Consider the following 18259-nt stretch of genomic DNA (forward strand, 5'->3'; position numbering starts at 1 on the left):
AGCGTCGGGGTGAACAATCTTGAAAGACTCGCTTTCAAGGAACATTTTTTCACTACACTCTGCAATACATCGAAGTTAAGCATTGAGGGGAAGACGCTTGAAAGATAATGCGCTTTCAAGACATTTGTAGTCTCTTCCCCTCGCCTCATCCGAAACAAACGGCGCACAACGTACGCCGGGAATGTTACGCTGCAGCTCTTGAAAGACAGTTCAGCTTTCAAGACAAGGTGAATTGTGACCAATTATCTTCCGCTAAATTACTAGCTGCCATCATAAAGTTGAAATCATAGAGAGTTTCAAGTTAGATCTTTGCTGTCGAATTTTAACGAGAATTGGCCGCGAATTTTTTACCGATATCGTCATCAGAGAAAATAGGTTTTGTACTCGCAAGCTAAAAGTTCATTTATTTTCAATGCGCGAATAGAACTGTTAACCAACCAAAGGCGGCATGAGTTTTTTCGTCCGAAGTTTGTAAGCTGTCGATTTTCTGCGTTTTAATTGTAAAGATACTCTCAATGCATATGATTACACTGTTTCCCTTTTGGGAATAACCTCACTATATGATAAGTAATTTATATTACAAATATGAGCAACCGAGACCATTATTGAATAAATAAGAACAATGTGACTCACATGAGGTATGTTTCCGTTTTAGTTGTCATAGATCCAGGGCGCAATACAACACTTAGAGTCAATGTAACCGAGGGGGAAGACCTCACTGTAAACTGCTCCATTGGTACGAATAAGCCCTCATGGTCACGGCAAGACGGAGGGGAGGTGCAAACCAAAACCAGGATAATTGATGGAGTCTTACTCCACGTAGAAAATGCGTCGATCGCTGATACTGGGGTGTACGAGTGCAGAAATGGGAAAGATCAGCACACCATCTGGATCCAAGTTTTAGGTAGGTTAAGGTCAAGGTCAAGTCTGCAAATGCAGAAACATATTCAGCACCGCAGTTCTGAATTCTTCTAACCCTATACAACCGGGACAGCGCGGTGATGGTATGCGATGCAGGCAATTTTCAAATCAATCCAAGAGAAAAATTTCGTATCTCCATGTGGCCATGTAAAGTTCTATTTATTATATAAGCAATGAAATACCAAATTATTTCACTTTCGCTGCGAAAGGCGCAGTTTATTGTATGTAACCATATCATCGGTAATCCTTTCAAGTGAAGGTAACATGTCATTTTAACGTGTGAAAATATCATGTTTTTGCACGGAAGCTCACGAGATATTTCATCGGTCTTCATATAATAAACTTCTTTAATTTATTTTTTATTTGCTGTGTTTGTGATATACTTTGTTTCTTCTTTTTATTCGCAGTTAAGTTAGAGGTGGAGATGGAACTGGTGGTTGAAAATTACGTGTTCACAGAGGAGTTGAAGAACAAATCATCCCCCGTTTACAAGGAAACCGAGAAAAATTTTACTACTGAGGTAAAACACATTCTTGTGGTGATTCGTTATTGACTGACGTGAGTTTTTTCACACAACAACCTTGCAAATGGCCCCATTATGACATTAGACATGTATATCACCCGCCCATTCGATTATAAGGGCCTGTTACAGACAGCTTATAAAGAAATGTGTGAACAGGCAAAATCTTGTTAAGCAATTATGAATGAAGGGATGAAGAAACTGCTTTGGTTGGTTGGTTGGTTGATTGACTGACTGACTGGCTGACTGCCCGATTGATTGATGGATTGATGGATGGATGGATGGATGGATGGATGGATGGATTGGTTGGTTGGTTGGTTGGTTGGTTGGTTGGTTGGTTGGTTGGTTGGTTGACTGACTTGCTAACTAACGAATATGTTATCGACCGGTGGGCTAGCTGACCGTTTGATTGACTGACTGCCTGCCTGGCTAACCAAACGACTGACCGATAGACCGACCGACCGACCGATCGGCTGGCTGATTGGCTGAGTAATTAGCTCTGAACTGCTTTATCGATCAGTCAATAAAAGGAGGAATCAGTAAATAAATGAAAATCATTCGCCGAGGTGTAATTTCATTCGACTTTATCACCCAGGATTAACTTATTGGTTATGGGAGAAAAAGAAAATAGACATTTCAAGCTAAAAAAAACTCAAGTCTTATTAAACTATCAGCTACATTTCTATCTTACAGATGGATAATGTGCACAGAGGAGTAACTCCAGGCTACGTGAGAACGGACGTTTTAGGTTTTAAGTAAGTAGTCAACCTTTCCTGACACAACTTTTAAATTTTTAGTACTTGCTCTTGCTCCTTGACCAACCAGACGTAAGTCGAACATGACAAAGAAAGGAGGTCTTCCCTTTTTTTTTCGTGTACACGGGCAAATAAATAAAGCATATTAAATTATTACATAAAAGCATGTCAAAACAAATTTGCTCGTGTGCAGTTGCTTAGCTTATCGATACTTTTCTTCGTGTACAATTTTGATGGCGAGAAAATACCCGTTGTTATAGTGTTAAATACGAATCACTGAATAACGGAAATAATATATCTGCCAAGCGTCAATTAAATATATATCAGAAGCACCAAGTGAAACCATTTCGAAACGCTAATCGAGGTTGTATCTGCTGAATGAACCTTGTTTATTCATTCTCCCCATATTTATGTGATGAGAAAAAACAAAGCTCTGGGAAAAGATTTCAGCTTTCAATAACTTTCTATACGGCATGTTAAAAAGAATGTTTGCCTTAGTACTTACAATAGTTAGCATCTTATAATAGAGTGTATCGTTGCCATTACTCCATCTCTGCGCACGTAATTACCAAAAGAATACTTGATAACTGTTTAAACTAACATACGGAATTTTCCTTCAGAAAAGGAAGCGTTAAGGTCGATTTCAAGATCGTTATTGTTCTGGTGACCGATGATCCCGAAGACGCCACGGATCTACCAGACGTGAAGGCCGAAGCTGCGCAGAGGGTTGTTGTGAGAGCAAAGACTGGGGTAGTGGAGAGGCTAAAAGTGAAGCAAGTCATAGTAAAAAGTAAGTGCTATTTACAACTGGAAAAATGATCTCGATCCCCGGCTATCGGCGGACCTAAATAAAGAGAGATGCCCTTTGGTCTTAGGCTATTGCTAGAAAATCTAACAATACAGTGTTCATCATATTTCCACGTCACCTAGAAAGAGGGATTCACCTTGGCAGTATCGCCCAGCTTTAATCTTCCTAAAGCTTCCTGTCTGTGAGGGCGTGCGCCAGGTTTTAATCTTCTTAGAGCTTCTTATTCGTGAAGATGTGCGCTATGTATTAATATTCTAAAAGCTTTTTGTTCGTTGGGTAGTGCAGCAGATTTTATAACCTTCATAAAGCTGCCTTCCTGGATGTTGGGATGGGCTGCCTACAGTTGTGCAAATCCTGGCTCTATTTGAAACCACATGAAAAAGCTTAAATATAATTTCCGGGTCCTTAGCAGCTTGTAGACGTGGTTGTTTGTGAAGCTGAAGCACTAAATTGCACGTTGTCCTACAGAACAATATTTTTCTTTTTTGATTATTTTTCTCTCTCTCTCTTTAGTTCAAGAATTAAACGTCGATGGAAACAGTTGTAAACGTTAATATAAACGTGCTATAGTGGCTCGTGAAAATAAAAAAAACACATAGTTGGCTCTATTTAAGACCACGTCAGATTAATTAAATAAAACCAATATATTGTGTTGTAGTACTTATCTATATATTACTGCGCGTACATATTGGGTATGCAACACTTTTGAGTGTTATACCGTGGATTATCTTGTCACTTGTATTTTCACGTTATACACACGAGTCTTTAGGTCAGTGCGTATACCGAGAAAATACAAGTGACAAGTGGGGTATGCCATGGTATGCCACGAGAAAGCGTTTGCATAACTATTTTATTCCATTCTGTAGAAAATGCAGTGGCCAACACAGTCATTGCGACATACGCGCGGCGCATGATGGGAAGGTTGGATGTAATACCGTCGAGTATACAGTCTGTATTCTAATTGGCTGTATTTTCTATTACCACCGTCCTCGGCCACGCATCGCCCTATTATAGGGTGAAAGCCGCGCTTTGGCTCTCAGTTACAAAAAATTACTGCCTGTTATTTCACTTTTCAGCTGTTCCTTTAGAGCCTGGAAATGTGGAGATCTTTGGAATAGATTCGGACGAGTTAAGCGTTCGATGGAATCCTTCTGAAGACGCTGATTCGTTTCAGATTCAAAAGTACGTGGTCCAACACAGAAAATTCGAAGAGAAACTCTACACCAATACCTCTCAACCCGCTTCAGATGACAAGACACAATACACTATCAGAATTCAACCGCTGGAGCCTGAAACGACTTACATGATACGAGTTGGTGCCGTGAACCAATATGGCGACAATTTCAACGACGAAACTGCTCATAAAACTGACGTTACACGTAAGCCGGTTTTATTCCATTTTTGTGTATTTTCATTTATTTCTTTAGATCGCTTGGGAGTTTAGAGAGCTCCAGGAGCCCAGAGTTGCTCTTGGCTTCGTCTCGAAAAAGTCTTATACTTATCTCATGCTCTCCAATTCAGCTCTCACGTGCCCGAAACAGTTATTAACAAGTCAATTAGGGAGAAAAGAAAAACAAGGAAAAAGCAAAAACATGATGGCAATGGTTGCATATCGTCTTCAATAAACTAGAAGAGAGGTTGACTCACGCTTTATAGGAGCACTTTTTATTTAGGGGTGTGTGTGTGGAGGGGGACGTACTGTTGCATTTATAGCTGAAGAAATTACCTCATTGTGATTGGCTGAGAACATATATATTTATAGTTCAAATTATTAATTTGCACTGTAGTTCAAATTAACGCGCACGTGCTCGTAATTTTCTTAGTAACATAATAAACGAGTGATCGTACTAAAGCTTTAGTAATTAAGCGTACATACACTACTCGTGATATTTGAAACTGCACTCGTTCGTGGAATTTTGAGGATGTTCAAATGTCACTCGTAGTGTAAATCTTTAATTACATACATGTTGTTGCTATAGTCCTCCAATCAAACGTAACATATCTTTGGTGTTTATTCCAGCTTTCGCATGGTGGATCATCGTTGTCGTAGTGTTAGTAATTCTTCTTGTTCTCGTCATACTTGTGGTATTGATTGTGTACAAACGCAAAAAAGACCGGAAGAGAGAAGTGCAACAACAAGGATCTCGTTTTGATGCACTTGAACTTGAGTCTCCGACGGTAAGAGACAATTATTTCATAGTGCATTAACAGAGCCTGGACTGGGTGCTAAAATCCCAGATATCGGAGAAATTTTCGGCGATTTTTTAGTTTACAGTTCAAATTTCAGCCCAATTCTCATCTATCAGTAAATCTACAGATCTTAAGTCTCAGGCCCCGTCCACACTCCCCCGGAGAAATTTGAAAACGCAGCAATCACCGGTCATTTTGGATTTGTGTTTGAGGAAAACTCGGTCGGGGAAATCACATGATTATCGTAACATCATAGTTTTCGGAAAGCTCCGTTTTCAAATTGTTAAGACGCATTAAGACGCGAAGCTAGCGTTTTCACATTTTTCCGGTTTGAAGAGCGTTTTCGAAGAGCTCCGTTTTCGTGACGGATTAGTGTGGATGGTAGGCCTAACAGTAGAAATAATGCTGCGTATTTAAATGTCTTAAGTCACTTGAGTGTGACACCAAATGCGTTTCGTATCTTTCAGCCTGAAGTTGCCGGATATGAAAGTAAGAATGTCAAAGGACTGGTATATTCATACTCAAACGATGCTTACAAGCCGTCCGAAGTATCTTGGGACGAAATTCCATACAAGGACCTGAAGCTACTAGATGAGCTTGGCTCAGGAGCATTCGGTGTCGTGTACAAAGGAGAGTATTTACAAGAAAATGGGAATGTATTGCCTTGCGCAGTGAAGTCGCTGAAACGTGAGTCTGGAATTCGCTATATTTTTTTTTTATTATTTTATTTTGCTCTAGTAAGTGTAGTGCAGTGCAGTTCAATTCAGGGCAGGGCAAGGAAGAGGAAGGTAACTTAAGGGTGGGCTAGGGTAGGGTGGGGTGGGGTGGGCAAAGGTAGAGTTGGAGACGTAGTGTGACGTAGCGTCTCTTGGCGTGGTGTGGCGTAGATTAATTGGGATATAGGATATGGCAGGGTAGGGTTAGGGGGCTATGTTTACTGGGTAAGGTTTGGGGGGGATTTAATCAGGCTAGGGCAGAGTAGGGTAGACTAGGTCTTGTAGAGTTATGATAAAGGATTTACCATTATTTACCATTGTCTTTCCTATTTGAAATAACGTTTATCTGAATGGTTCACCTGCTACTTTGCATTGAGTTAGTGAACGCCCATTTTAAATGTGTTCACTGAAAATATTATCGAAATTAAGCCGAATTTTAATTCCTTCTTTCACCAGCTTCTGCATCAAGAGAAGAAGTCCGTGACTTGTACAACGAGCTGGAAATAATGGGCAATGTGGGTTATCATCCAAACCTTGTTAACTTGATTGGAGCTTGCACAGAAGATGGTTAGTAACGAATTTACCATTCAAAGTCATGACTAATTATGAAAAAAAGTACATAATTCCAGCTTGGTCATAATTTGGGCAGCACTTTCTTCGCGAAAAAAGGTTTTTCTTGTAAACAAAGTTATTAGATTTCTCCTTAGAAACTTCGTGACGTAGTACACGAAGTTACGCCTTGTACTGTTGTCTCTGCTGACTTAGGTTAACAGCATAACAGCACAGTGCAATTTTAGAACAGTTCGGGTGTAACAAGAAACAGTCAACCTATAAATCACGTGCTATATCTCAGGGTTCAGTACCAGTTTTGTTATGTGTGAAGTTTTAGTCACCATTGTTGCTAAGCTACACGACTTATCTTCATTACATCATGCTTACGTGATTTATTTCACAGCATTTATAAGTGCTTTTGATTGGTAAAAAAATACTAAGAATTGGAAACTCGAGCGTCTCAACGAGATTTGCTAAAAGGCAGTTGTTTCCCATACTGAACTTGAGCAATACTGAAATCCTCCGTAGGAAAAAAGATGGCGACTGGTACATTCACCCATAGTTCTCAGCGCACGAAAACCTTAACAACGTTTATAAAAACGTACAGAAACGTTACAAAATCTTCAAAACTAAGCTACTCAATGTCCTTAGTACAGGGACAAATATTGTAGAAGTTTGGCCTTCTTCGTGCTTTGTAGGCTGTGTTAGGTTCGCAAGGCATTGTGGTAAAATGTACAGCCACCATTTTTGTTCCTACGGTGGGTTGTTTAATTATCTTTAGTCTAAGCATATGTAATAGAGGAAAATTGTTTTTAAAAGAGCGGAAATATTCAATGGGGCAAAGAAAGATGTTGAGATTAATGTTGGAAGGTCTATAACCGTGCACGAATACGATGCTGGCCATCCAAATTGTCTAATACAACACAACTGGGATTTTACCATAGCAATTGACTTAGCTGTAACACGTTCAACATCTTTGGTTCTCAACAGGTCACCTACTCGTTGTCTTAGAGATCGCAGAAAATGGCAGCTTGATAGAGTTCTTGAAAAAATCTCGACAAACGGACCAAAGCTATGAGATCGTTAAAAGCGGGCTAACAGAAGAAATGAAAACTGGAATAGCCACTGACGTTGCAAGAGGAATGGCTCATCTAGCGAAGTGTAGAGTAAGCTGTGTATTTATAGAGTATTAGTAACAGTAAGACGGAATCTTAGGCGATTTTCTTCAGAAAGGCCTCCGGCTGCCGAAAGTGAAATCAGATTTGCTGAACTGCAATCCAGTTGCATCTTTGAATTCCTGTACTTCTCTCCCTAGAAACTGTTCTGTTTTGATCTATAGAATCTTCGTATCCAAATCAGCAGTTCATTTGTACTTTGGGTAGCAGTTGAAAATTAGAAAAGAAGCTTTCGATAACCAGCCATAGACACCTTTCCTTTGACACTATACTTCAACTATGTCAGATCAAAGGACTAGAAAAATTGATTTGAAAGCCGAGTTGAGATTTGTATTAATCAATTTACTGTAGTTTCCTGTGCTCTTTGCAAAGCTATGCTGTTTTAAAGAAAACTTCATCTCGTTAACAATGACCTTAATAGATTTGAAATGATCCTGTGCATATCACAGCTACAAGTGTTAGACAAAGAAGATCATATATTTTCAAACTATAACAGTCAGAGAACGTTTTTCAATTCAAATTACAGTGTTGCTACGGTTCTTCAACTCTTAGAGAAAAAAAAAATCGCAATCTTTAGAAGCAGCATGAGCTTAAAATAATGGAAGCTAACCTTTTGGGGGATTTCTTCATTAAATTTTTCTTTGCTTTAATTGAGTTATATTTTATTTTTATTATAGTGTATTCACCGAGATCTTGCAGCAAGGAATGTGTTACTTGGAAAAGACTACGTCGCCAAGGTGTCTGATTATGGAATGGCCCGGGATGTTTATGAGGAATTGATGTATAAAAAGGAAACTCAGGTATTAAAAAATTTCAGCAATGGAGAATATACCACTTCGGCATCTGTGTTTATAATAAAGTATTTCTTTAGTCTAGAGGTTTATTAGGGTCTTGTGCTAATTACTGTAATCCCGTCACCCTCTCCTAGAAGGGCGCTTCTCTGTATTTTGACACTTTCGCCATGCTTACCAGATTTTTGTACCCAGAAAACTATTACTCGTTGAGAAGTTAATGAGTTTTGTTTCCCCGAGACCCTCAATGTTCCCCGAGGCGACTGAAGCCGAGGGAAACATGGAAGGCCGAGGGGAAACAAAACTCACTGTTTCCATGGAGCCAGTCATTAAGCATTTGGTTATGCCTTCCAACTAAAAAAATAATAATAATAATAAAAAAACTGCGAAAAAATTATTTGCTTGAGGCCGGGTGGCACACAAATTTACCGCGGTTTCAAGGTGAACGACCTGATCACCTGCGAGTCCAAAGTTTCCGTAGGGAGTTAGTGAGTTTTGTTTACCCGAAGGAGTTAGTGAGGTTTGACCCGTGACAAGTGACACGTTGTCCTCCAATTGGAAAACTTGTTTGAGTTGGGGGGTATCACAAAGAGATTTAATTCCCCTGTTGCAGGTAACCTCATAATTAACATCTTGTGTTTTATCTTTCAGGGTAAACTTCCCGTAAAATGGATGGCTATTGAATCCTTACAAACGTACATTTTCACGATTGAGTCAGATGTGTAAGTAACTTTAGAATTAACAAAATTACCACTGAAAAGAATGTTAGCGGTATCGAGACAATAAGCCAAATCGGAGTTTTAAGAATAAGAGCAATAACAAATAACAAAATAATAGGATAAATGGGCAATTCCATCTATGAGACGTATCTGCGGGTAATCATCTTAGCTGTATTCATGAACACAAATATCCAGTTCAAGATGATGAATACAACTACCATGATTGCCTACGTGCTAGAATCAAGGAGGGAATTGGCAATTAGGGATAAAAACGAGTGATCATCAGAAATAGTGAAATCAGAATAGTGGTTTTTCTCTTGAACAAATCAGCCAAATCCATTTTGGACAGTTGCATTTGCAATAACATTTTGTTGATTCTGATCGAGAAGTTTGTGTAACAATAATTTATAACTACGTTCAAAGCAAAATCCGCAAATCCATCGAGTCCACTCAATCTAGATTTTTAGACGAACGATTCTTAGAGAAAAGCCATTCCTAAAGAATTAGTACCTTCCCTCTTGCCTTTCACCCAGGACGTACAATAGTTATTATTTCTGCTGATATATTTTTCACTGTGATTTATTCGAATGATGTCTTTCGGCAGATGGTCGTATGGCGTGCTGCTCTGGGAGATAGAGTCAGGAGGTAAAATGCTTATTTTATTTGATCTCATTCCATATTCATTTTAAATGCTAATTAAGTTGGTTATAGACCTTATAGTTTCGTCCAATTTTGACACAATTATTATTATTATAATCACGTTAGACGAAAGTGCAGTTTTTTTTTTTTTACAATAACCCATGAGCAGAATATTAAAATTATTTGGAGCCAAACACATTAAGACGGTATTACGCAGACTTTTGTAGGTTACGTGGTGGGATAAATGCATCGAATGATCAGATGACACTTCTTTCGCTATTATGTTATAAACAGGTCTTAAACCTTATGCTGGTCTTAGTACTCAAGAGCTGATTGCGGAGTTAAAGAAAGGCTATCGGTTGGAAAAGCCCGATGGATGCTCAGAGGAAATGTAAGACATACGCTTATGGATACTCCATTAGTTATTCTATTACAATTTGAAGTAATATTTTAAATACAAAAGACCATGTTTCACCACATTTCCAAACACCGAGAAGAGCGTTGAAAATACGACGCTTAGCGGTGTATTTTTGAGGAACTCGAGCTGTTTAGAAATTTGGTCAAACACAGACTTGAGTGTCTGATATATCCTCTCAATCAGAACTAAAACTGAGGAGAAAATGGAAAATTCTAACTAACTGAGATGAGACATCCAAACACTGTCACGGTCAAGATTTCTTTTATTTAAACGTAATGAATTATGAAGGATAGCCGGCGTTTGTAACTTCACCTTCAAATCTTCGAAACAGTAACCGGCATAAACTACCCATGGTATACCCCATTTCGGTAGAGACGGGATCCTATGGTAAAGGGGAAACATGAATGAATTCTGATCTTCCTTTTTTTTTTTTGATTAACCAATGAAGAGCCAACAAATTGCTAATCTCTTGTCAGGTAGAAAAGCGGGATGGGAGAATATGTTTGATACTTTGGCACCAATATTAGAATTAGAGGAGGACCAAATAAATTAGTACATTTGTAACAAGGATCTTGCTCAATTTATGATATTATCGCTGCTTTCTTTCTAGGTACCAGGTTATGAGATCCTGTTGGAACCCAAATCCAAGCGCAAGACCAACTTTTGATCAACTGCGTATTCAACTGGAGAGCAAAATCGTGACCTGATTATTCCATTCACGAACCATGAAGGAGCACCTCGCTCTAGTCTTTACAGAGAAGACTATTTTAAGTAGCACCCTTTTGCACAAATGATTGAAGGTTTCCAATTTTTCTTTATCTAAAGTTGGGACCGCAATAAAATAAAGCTTCTTTTAAGTTTGCTACGCAGAGCGGTTTTTATATGAGTGTCGGAAATTAGTCGTGTTTGCTTTGGTTTTGTTTTGAACAATCCACTAAGTGCTTGGCTTAAAAAATCCTTCACCATTTTGTCATCCAATCAGAAGAAAACCTAATAATCGTCGCGACTGGCCCGCACCCGTTTTCCCGCGCTGGTCCCCTACATGCATTTGCTTTGAGTTTGAACTGGATCATTGTGTTTCTCTGTGTAATTTCTGATTAGCTAGACTGATTACTTCGGTTTTGGTTATACAACACTCAATAAAAACTACTCTAATTGGTAGAATGAATCATCAATCAGCGTTAATATAATTGCTTATGCGCTTTGCGTCAGCTACATGTAATTACTTCGAGTTTTGATTGGCTCACTGTATCGTCTGTGTCCTTTGTGACTGGCCAGAGTGATTACTATGGTTTTGGTTTTACGACACTCAATTGAAAACCGCTCAAACCGACGTTAAGACGATTGCTTATAGCTAAACCAAAGTTAATATGATCGTTTATTTAACAAATAAAGAAGCCTAAGCCGTGTATTACACTGTGATAAAACGCGACGGGCATTTCTCGAGTGTTCTCAAATGTCCGGAGTTTTTTATCGCAGTATAATACTCGGCTCAGGCTTCTTCATTTGCTTTATGAAATAGATTTTACTCGCGAAAAACAATAAACCACGCTTTTTCTATGTTTTATACTTTGATAAAACATGGGTTTTTGACCAATCAGAGCGCGGGCAGGGCCCTAGCTATATTATAAACTTAGGTAACGAGCTGGCTATTGGGCAGTACAGTCGATATTCATTAGGAACCACTTTGATTCGTACATCGATCCTGATAAAGTCGGCCAGTTGTGTTTGTACAGTATTAGCAAGTTTAAGTCAGAGACTACAATACATGCACGCCGAAATAGTCGACGTCCGCAGAAAAATATACCTGCACAGCTAAATAGAGCCATTTTAAAAGGTAACAAAGTTACTCACTGATGGACCGAATTGTGAAAGAGCTATTTAAAAGAAAGAAATAAAAATACTAATAATTAGTTGTCAGACAACCAACTTATAAATAATTTATCACAGCTCTAGATAAATGATTGTGTATTTATATGCAATTACAGTAAAAGTCTAGGTAGGTAAATTATCATTTATTTGTTTAATAAAATTATGCACAATTGAAGAACATTACACCGAAGAACGTTTTATCGATGCAACGCATGCTGACATGTTAAAGGCTAGTAGGAGCGAATCTAGTTTTCAGGTTGAAACACCCGGAGAAAGGAAGAGTGGGGAGAAGAGGGGGGATGGAAAGGGAGAGGGGAGAAACGAACGGTAGGGAAGAAGAGGGGAGACAAGGGGGGGAATAAAAAGGAGAGAAACGAAGGGGAGAGAAAGGGAAGGAAGGGAAGGTAAGGAAGTGACAGAGTTTTAAGTACATATATGTTCTCTCGAACAACAGTTCTAGCCGTGGTCTTTCAGCCCGCCTTGGTGAGAAATGTAGCGTCTTTGAGAGTCACAGTCAGTTACGGAGTATTTCCTCTATCCTATACACTCAGTGGCTTCTTTATGCTGTAGTAAAATGGATATGTTTTAAGGTTACTTCAAACCTTCGCGGGTTTGCTCCAGAAAAAAATTCGTACGCGCGCTGTTTTCAAGGAAACCCCCACAAACTATATATCAACAGAAAGGTTATAAAATATAGAATTCGATAAAATTATGTTTTGTTTTGGATTTTGCTTTCCAAGGGCGGCAGAGGCCGTCAACTCCAAAATGACCGACTGACGTTCCAACGAATTAATCGGGTATCAAATGCGATCGTTCCTGCAAAATAACTGTGCAGTGTTTATCACAAAGCCTCAATCTCCAAAAATGTGTCAGCATTTTCTTTTATTTCTATTGGTTATCTTTTTATAGATCTGTCAAGTTCGCACTGGAAAAGTTGAAAATTTACATGGACATGTCAATTGTAATTTACAGTATGTAAATCTTGATTTACATTCTTTGTAAATTACAATTTACATGTTAGGGTTTTGTAAAATAAAATTACAGGAAATTTACAGCTTTTAGTACAGCATGTAAATGTTCTGTAAATAGTGATTTACATTGTCTTTGTCGACAATGATCATTTGAAGAACATGTAAAAACTCGTAAAATATTTTACTCACTTTTACAGTATCTGGCTTTGTAAAAAACATGTAAATTGCTTTGCTAAACCATGTGAGGAACGTGTAAATAATTCAAGCGAATGCTGTAAAAAGTCTGGAAATGTTATGTTTGTAACCCTGTAAAAACCATGTAAATGAAAAAAGGGGGCCTGTAAGAAATATGTAAAAACCATGTAAATGAAAAAAGGGGGCCTGTAAGAAACATGTAAAAACCATGTAAATGAAAAAAGGGGGGCTGTAAGAAACATGTAAAAACCATGTAAATGAAAAAAGGGGGCCTGTAAGAAACATGTAAAAAGCATGTAAATGAAAAAAGGGGGCCTGTAAGAAACATGTAAAAAGCATGTAAATGAAAAAAGGGGGCCTGTAAGAAACATGTAAAAAGCATGTAAATGAAAAAAGGGGGCCTGTAAGAAACATGTAAAAACAATGTAAATGAAAGAAAGGGAGCCTGTAAGAAACACGTAAAAACCATGTAAATGGAAAACCTAGAAGTTGCACGGGTGCGACACCGCACTAACGAAGCTGTCTTCTTGTGAACTTTCCGCGCATCCACAACGACAAAATAAAACTAGAATTGTTACTGCACATGCAGGCGTCCCAAGCTTACGTCTCTAGAAAAGAGAAAAATTAATTCTCGGACACGTACGTATTTATTCATGAAGGACCATGAAAGCGTCACGTGTTGTGTGAGTTCAAGACGGAAAGAGCCCTGGTGACCGAGTTTGAACTGACGCGGAGTTAGGTTAGGCAGGGAACCATAAGGAACACCCAACGACCGTTTCCTCTCGAATGCTTTTCAACGCTGTTTTAGGCTATCTGGTGTACTTTCAAAGCTCTGTAGGTTAATTTTAGGTTGCGCAAAAAAAATTTATCTGTTCGGTTATTCTAGAGGAGCTTGAGTATTCTCGAACTTATTAGGGCTTTTTTGTCCATTTCCCGAAAACGTTAGGTCTTATCGCCTTTCCGAAAATGATAGCTGACTTTTTTTCGGTACCCAAAATGACATTTTTAACAATCCGAAAACAACAAACATTAAACTTCTCATATCGCCAAAGTTCGAGGTCACAGTTGTGCCCCTGAACCGCTGAGAATGAACGAAATATCATCGATTTAGAGCGTTAAATATTCCGAAACATGCACATTCTACAAGTAAAATTAATACAACTAAGTCTGCCCTTGCATGTTCACTGTTTCTTTGTTTTTTGTTTTGTTTTGTTTTGTTTTGTTTTGTTTTGTTTTGTTTTGTTTTGTTTTGTTTTGTTTTGTTTTGTTTTGTTTTGTTTTGTTTTGTTTTGTTTTGTTTTGTTTTGTTTTGTTTTGTTTTGTTTTGGTGATTTCTACCGTTTTGTACTTTCATTGCCATCACTGTTATCCCAGTCCCTTTATAAGAGCATACCAGCCTTGTGATTGCCCGATCTCCAACAAGCAGGAATCAGCGGTCTTCATGTTAGGTACCAGGTTCTCTCGGTTCTCCCGCCATGTTTGGCAGTTCGTTGGAACTTGCATCGAACTCGAGCTCTGTTTTAGCGGGCCAAAATCCACTCTACCTTCGCTTCGTCACCGTGCACGGTTTCAAGGCAAAGTTTACCGTTACCCAGAAGTTGAAGATAGCGATTACAGGCTACAAAAACAACAGGTAAGCAAGTTTTGCATAAATTGAACGAGCAGAGTAAAGTAACGTCAAGATACGTATACATTTCGTGTTGCCTTTGGTTGTGAATGTGTCATTATCAAGGAGAAGTTACATTGCTTGTGGAATCGACTTTGGTGATGTTTACCTGCCGTACATAAAGAGCTTTATTATCTGTTATTATCTGTTCTCGATAACTGAGCATGAGCATGCGACATTTGTTATTGGCTTATATGCACCTCATGATTCTTTCTGATGCATGCTGTTGTAAGGTTATGTTGCCCTCTGATGTGAATGCTAGTAAGCTAAAATGTAATGTGCCATCTTCAGCAGAGAAATTTCTCTTATGCTAGAGTAAGTATTCTGAAGTTACTCAAGTGTCTACAGTTGTACCTACATGCAAGTTACAATAATTATGCTGTTATACACAACTGTACATGGACATTGCACCCACTGGTGCTGATACTGTAGTAAGTTAAATGTTGTGGTATTTTCTTTCACAAAAAAAACACTATGATACTTTATGAAGAGGTCTACATGTACCTCAAACTGTCTTGAAAACTACACAGGACTTGAAAAAAAGGAAGAGTAACTTGCCCAGGCAGGAAAATCTACTTGTCTTGGATGACACAGTATAGTCAATCAATTATTTCATAACAATCAATAGAAATTCGTCAATGATATCAGAAATCAATAAAAGGATTCGTCATGAGTCATCGATTGTGATCAAATTTTCAATAAGCATTATCAATTTTGCTGATACTAGCTTATCTTTTAAGCAACATTTAATAAGAAAGAAATGAACAAAAGATTTAAAGTGAAATATGAAATCATGAATACAACTGCATAAAAACATAACTTTGTATCTCGTAAACAGAATATTTTGCTGGCATACATGTATCAGGGACTATGTTTTGGGGGTTTTTGGTAGTGCCTTTGAAATCTACATAAAAAAAGTTACAATCAAACACTGTGTTGAGGGACAATTTTTCTACAGTTTAGGTGAACTAACAAAGAGAGACCAACTTTCAATTGATTCTCTAATGACTGATAAATTTGGTAAAATCAAACTGATAACTTGAAACTTTTCTAGCATGTGAGTACGAATTTCTTTCAATTGATTGATAGCACTGATAACACTTACATTAATTTCAATTTATTGATTTATATCAATTTATGGATCAATTTCAATCGATTACCTTACCCTGGGATGACCAGAGAGCACTTTAGAGCCCTGTCACAGCTGTACATTTTACTTGTACGAAATTGGGCTCATACCAAATACATGTAGGTTTCATGTGTCATGCATCTGTTCATGCATCTGTAGCAGGGCAGGAAAAAAAATTGTAAGTCACTTGCCCAGTGGGCCAGTCAATTTCAGTTTTCACTTGCCCCACTTAAATATTAGTTGCCAGTGTGGTGGCCAGTAAGGAAATCAGAGGACAAATGCGAATGAAGTACACTCGGATTCCAAACTAATTCTTGCTTTCAACCTAATAATTAACTAATCTTTAGGTGTTAAGTTTTGAAATGGAATGACTGGAAATTATCATTTATCAAGCTGGCATTTTTAGTCAGACTCACAAGACTGCTGACGCTACATTGTAATTTCACTTGCCCACTGGGCCACTGAACTTCTATTTTCGCTTGCCCAAGAGCAAAATTTACTTGGCTGAGGAAATCAGACCTGGGTTTTTTCCTGCCTTGAGTAGATCACAGATAACATCAAAATGTGGTAAAAACAAAAAATAGTCACATAAGCCATTACTAGAGTGTGTCACAGAATCTGTGAATTTTTCAGGTGTGTGTCACTGATGTTTTTACCACATTTTGATGTCTTCTGTGATCTATTACTGAACAGATGCACAACAACATAGAATCTGTCTGCTTCGTAATACATAACAAAGAAACAAAAACAAACTTTTATGACATCATCTGTACCTTTGTCCACCAATAGAGCATAAGTGCACGTAAGAAACAATCAAATTGTGCCTGCAAATAACTTGACTTATTATTTAAACATTGTTTGATAAGAGTTTGATTTATTGTCCATGATTATTACAATGTAGGAGATAGTGAACATTGAATAGTTACTGCCATGGATTTTGAGTTTAGTTCTTCTACATCCTCTGACATTCAGTGCCTTCCAATCAGAGATGCAAATTTTTTGTCACACAGTAGCTACAGATGTAGATGTATGATCTGTTTGATTGATGAATATTCAGGGCTCAAAATAATGGCCGGTCAACGGGCAATGTCTGGCCAGAATGGTGACTTGACCGGCCAAAAACTTCACTCGCCGGTCATGTTGACCAGTCATGTCATGTTGAGACGGTCACGTTGTTCATTCTTGAATAAACAATCAAATCCCCAACTGTAAATCTGAGAGTTTTTATCTCTTTTTTATCATGACCTCTAATGAAAACATACACCAATGCATACATGTATCTGTTCGAACGGCTAAAGACCATTCGCTTGCTGTTTGTCATGCGTTCAAGATCGATAGGAATGCCATTCGAGCGACTGGGGTTAAATCTGTTCAGAAAAATATTAAGCCAATCTTTAAACGGTCTAGCAGTGACTGGAACAAACAAACTATATTTGTGGGTTTAATTTAGCTCACATTATGTGTACTTGATTTTTTCGTAAATATCTTGACCAGTCAGAAATGAGACGTGACCGAGCTAAAATTACTTTGGCCGGTTAACATGACTGGCTACAGTCCGATTTCAAATGTCACAGTATAAATTGGAATGATAAGAAACAAAATAATAACTCCAGTGTAAAATTCGCTGATTGATATCATACACAGAATTTGCTGATTCATACTCAGACATAACTTATCTTATTTAACGAAATGTTTTATGTTACTTGTAGGATGAAGTAAAATTGAGAGTGGTCAATACATGCATACTCCTTGGCATTGATGCTTGATCAGGAAAAAATCAGCCACTGAGAAGTCTACAGTACCTATGACTCTATAAGGGGTCCGAGGTCCATTTCTTGAAGGCCCTGGAAACTTTTTGGGCCCATAAAGCCATCTTTAATTGAGCTGTGTCTAAAAACTAAGAGCTGTATATCCCTGAAACTTCTTGTGTGAAGGAAACCTCTGTTCATATTGAGAATAAGCGAATAAAACAGCTCTGTAAGCATAAGATTTCAGATTTTGGTATGGCTTTCTGGGTGCGAAAACTTTTTGGGACCTTCGAGAAATGGGCCCCTGGTGCATTACAGTCTAACATGGTGACCTTCAACACTTTCTCGCATAAATTCAACCACTTTAAACATTATTTTCAATGCTTTGAAGTATCACCTACACTGTACCTGTGTTAGTGAATTAGCATTAAATTTGAATATCTTAGATTGCTAGGTTGATACTTATTGTTCAAT

At 38.2% G+C, this 18259-nt stretch overlaps 1 protein-coding gene across 1 annotated transcript; it reads left to right on the plus strand.

Moving 5' to 3' along the window:
- Window positions 1-434: 434 nt before the first annotated feature.
- LOC145460283 (angiopoietin-1 receptor-like) lies at window positions 435-12668 on the plus strand. The gene is made up of 14 exons (XM_081445038.1): window positions 435-904; window positions 1329-1441; window positions 2135-2196; window positions 2817-2986; window positions 4081-4383; window positions 5025-5182; window positions 5662-5881; window positions 6367-6477; window positions 7453-7628; window positions 8315-8437; window positions 9080-9150; window positions 9752-9792; window positions 10081-10177; window positions 10815-12668. Exons 1-14 carry the CDS (start codon window positions 634-636, stop codon window positions 10909-10911), a joined length of 2013 nt encoding a protein of 670 aa, XP_081301164.1. The 5' UTR covers window positions 435-633; the 3' UTR covers window positions 10912-12668.
- The last annotated feature ends 5591 nt before the right edge of the window (window positions 12669-18259 follow it).

Source organism: Orbicella franksi, chromosome 11, assembly GCF_964199315.1.
Source record: "Orbicella franksi chromosome 11, jaOrbFran1.1, whole genome shotgun sequence".
NCBI classification, from domain to species: Eukaryota; Metazoa; Cnidaria; class Anthozoa; order Scleractinia; family Merulinidae; genus Orbicella; species Orbicella franksi.

Excerpts from the sequence above, each read along its gene's own strand:
- LOC145460283 (XM_081445038.1), top strand. The coding sequence starts at position 634 with ATGAGGTATGTTTCCGTTTTAGTTGTCATAGATCCAGGGCGCAATACA. Across the intron at positions 8,438-9,079 it reads TGTATAAAAAGGAAACTCAG|GGTAAACTTCCCGTAAAATG; the intron begins GTATTAAAAAAT and ends TTTATCTTTCAG. Across the intron at positions 9,793-10,080 it reads CTGGGAGATAGAGTCAGGAG|GTCTTAAACCTTATGCTGGT; the intron begins GTAAAATGCTTA and ends TGTTATAAACAG.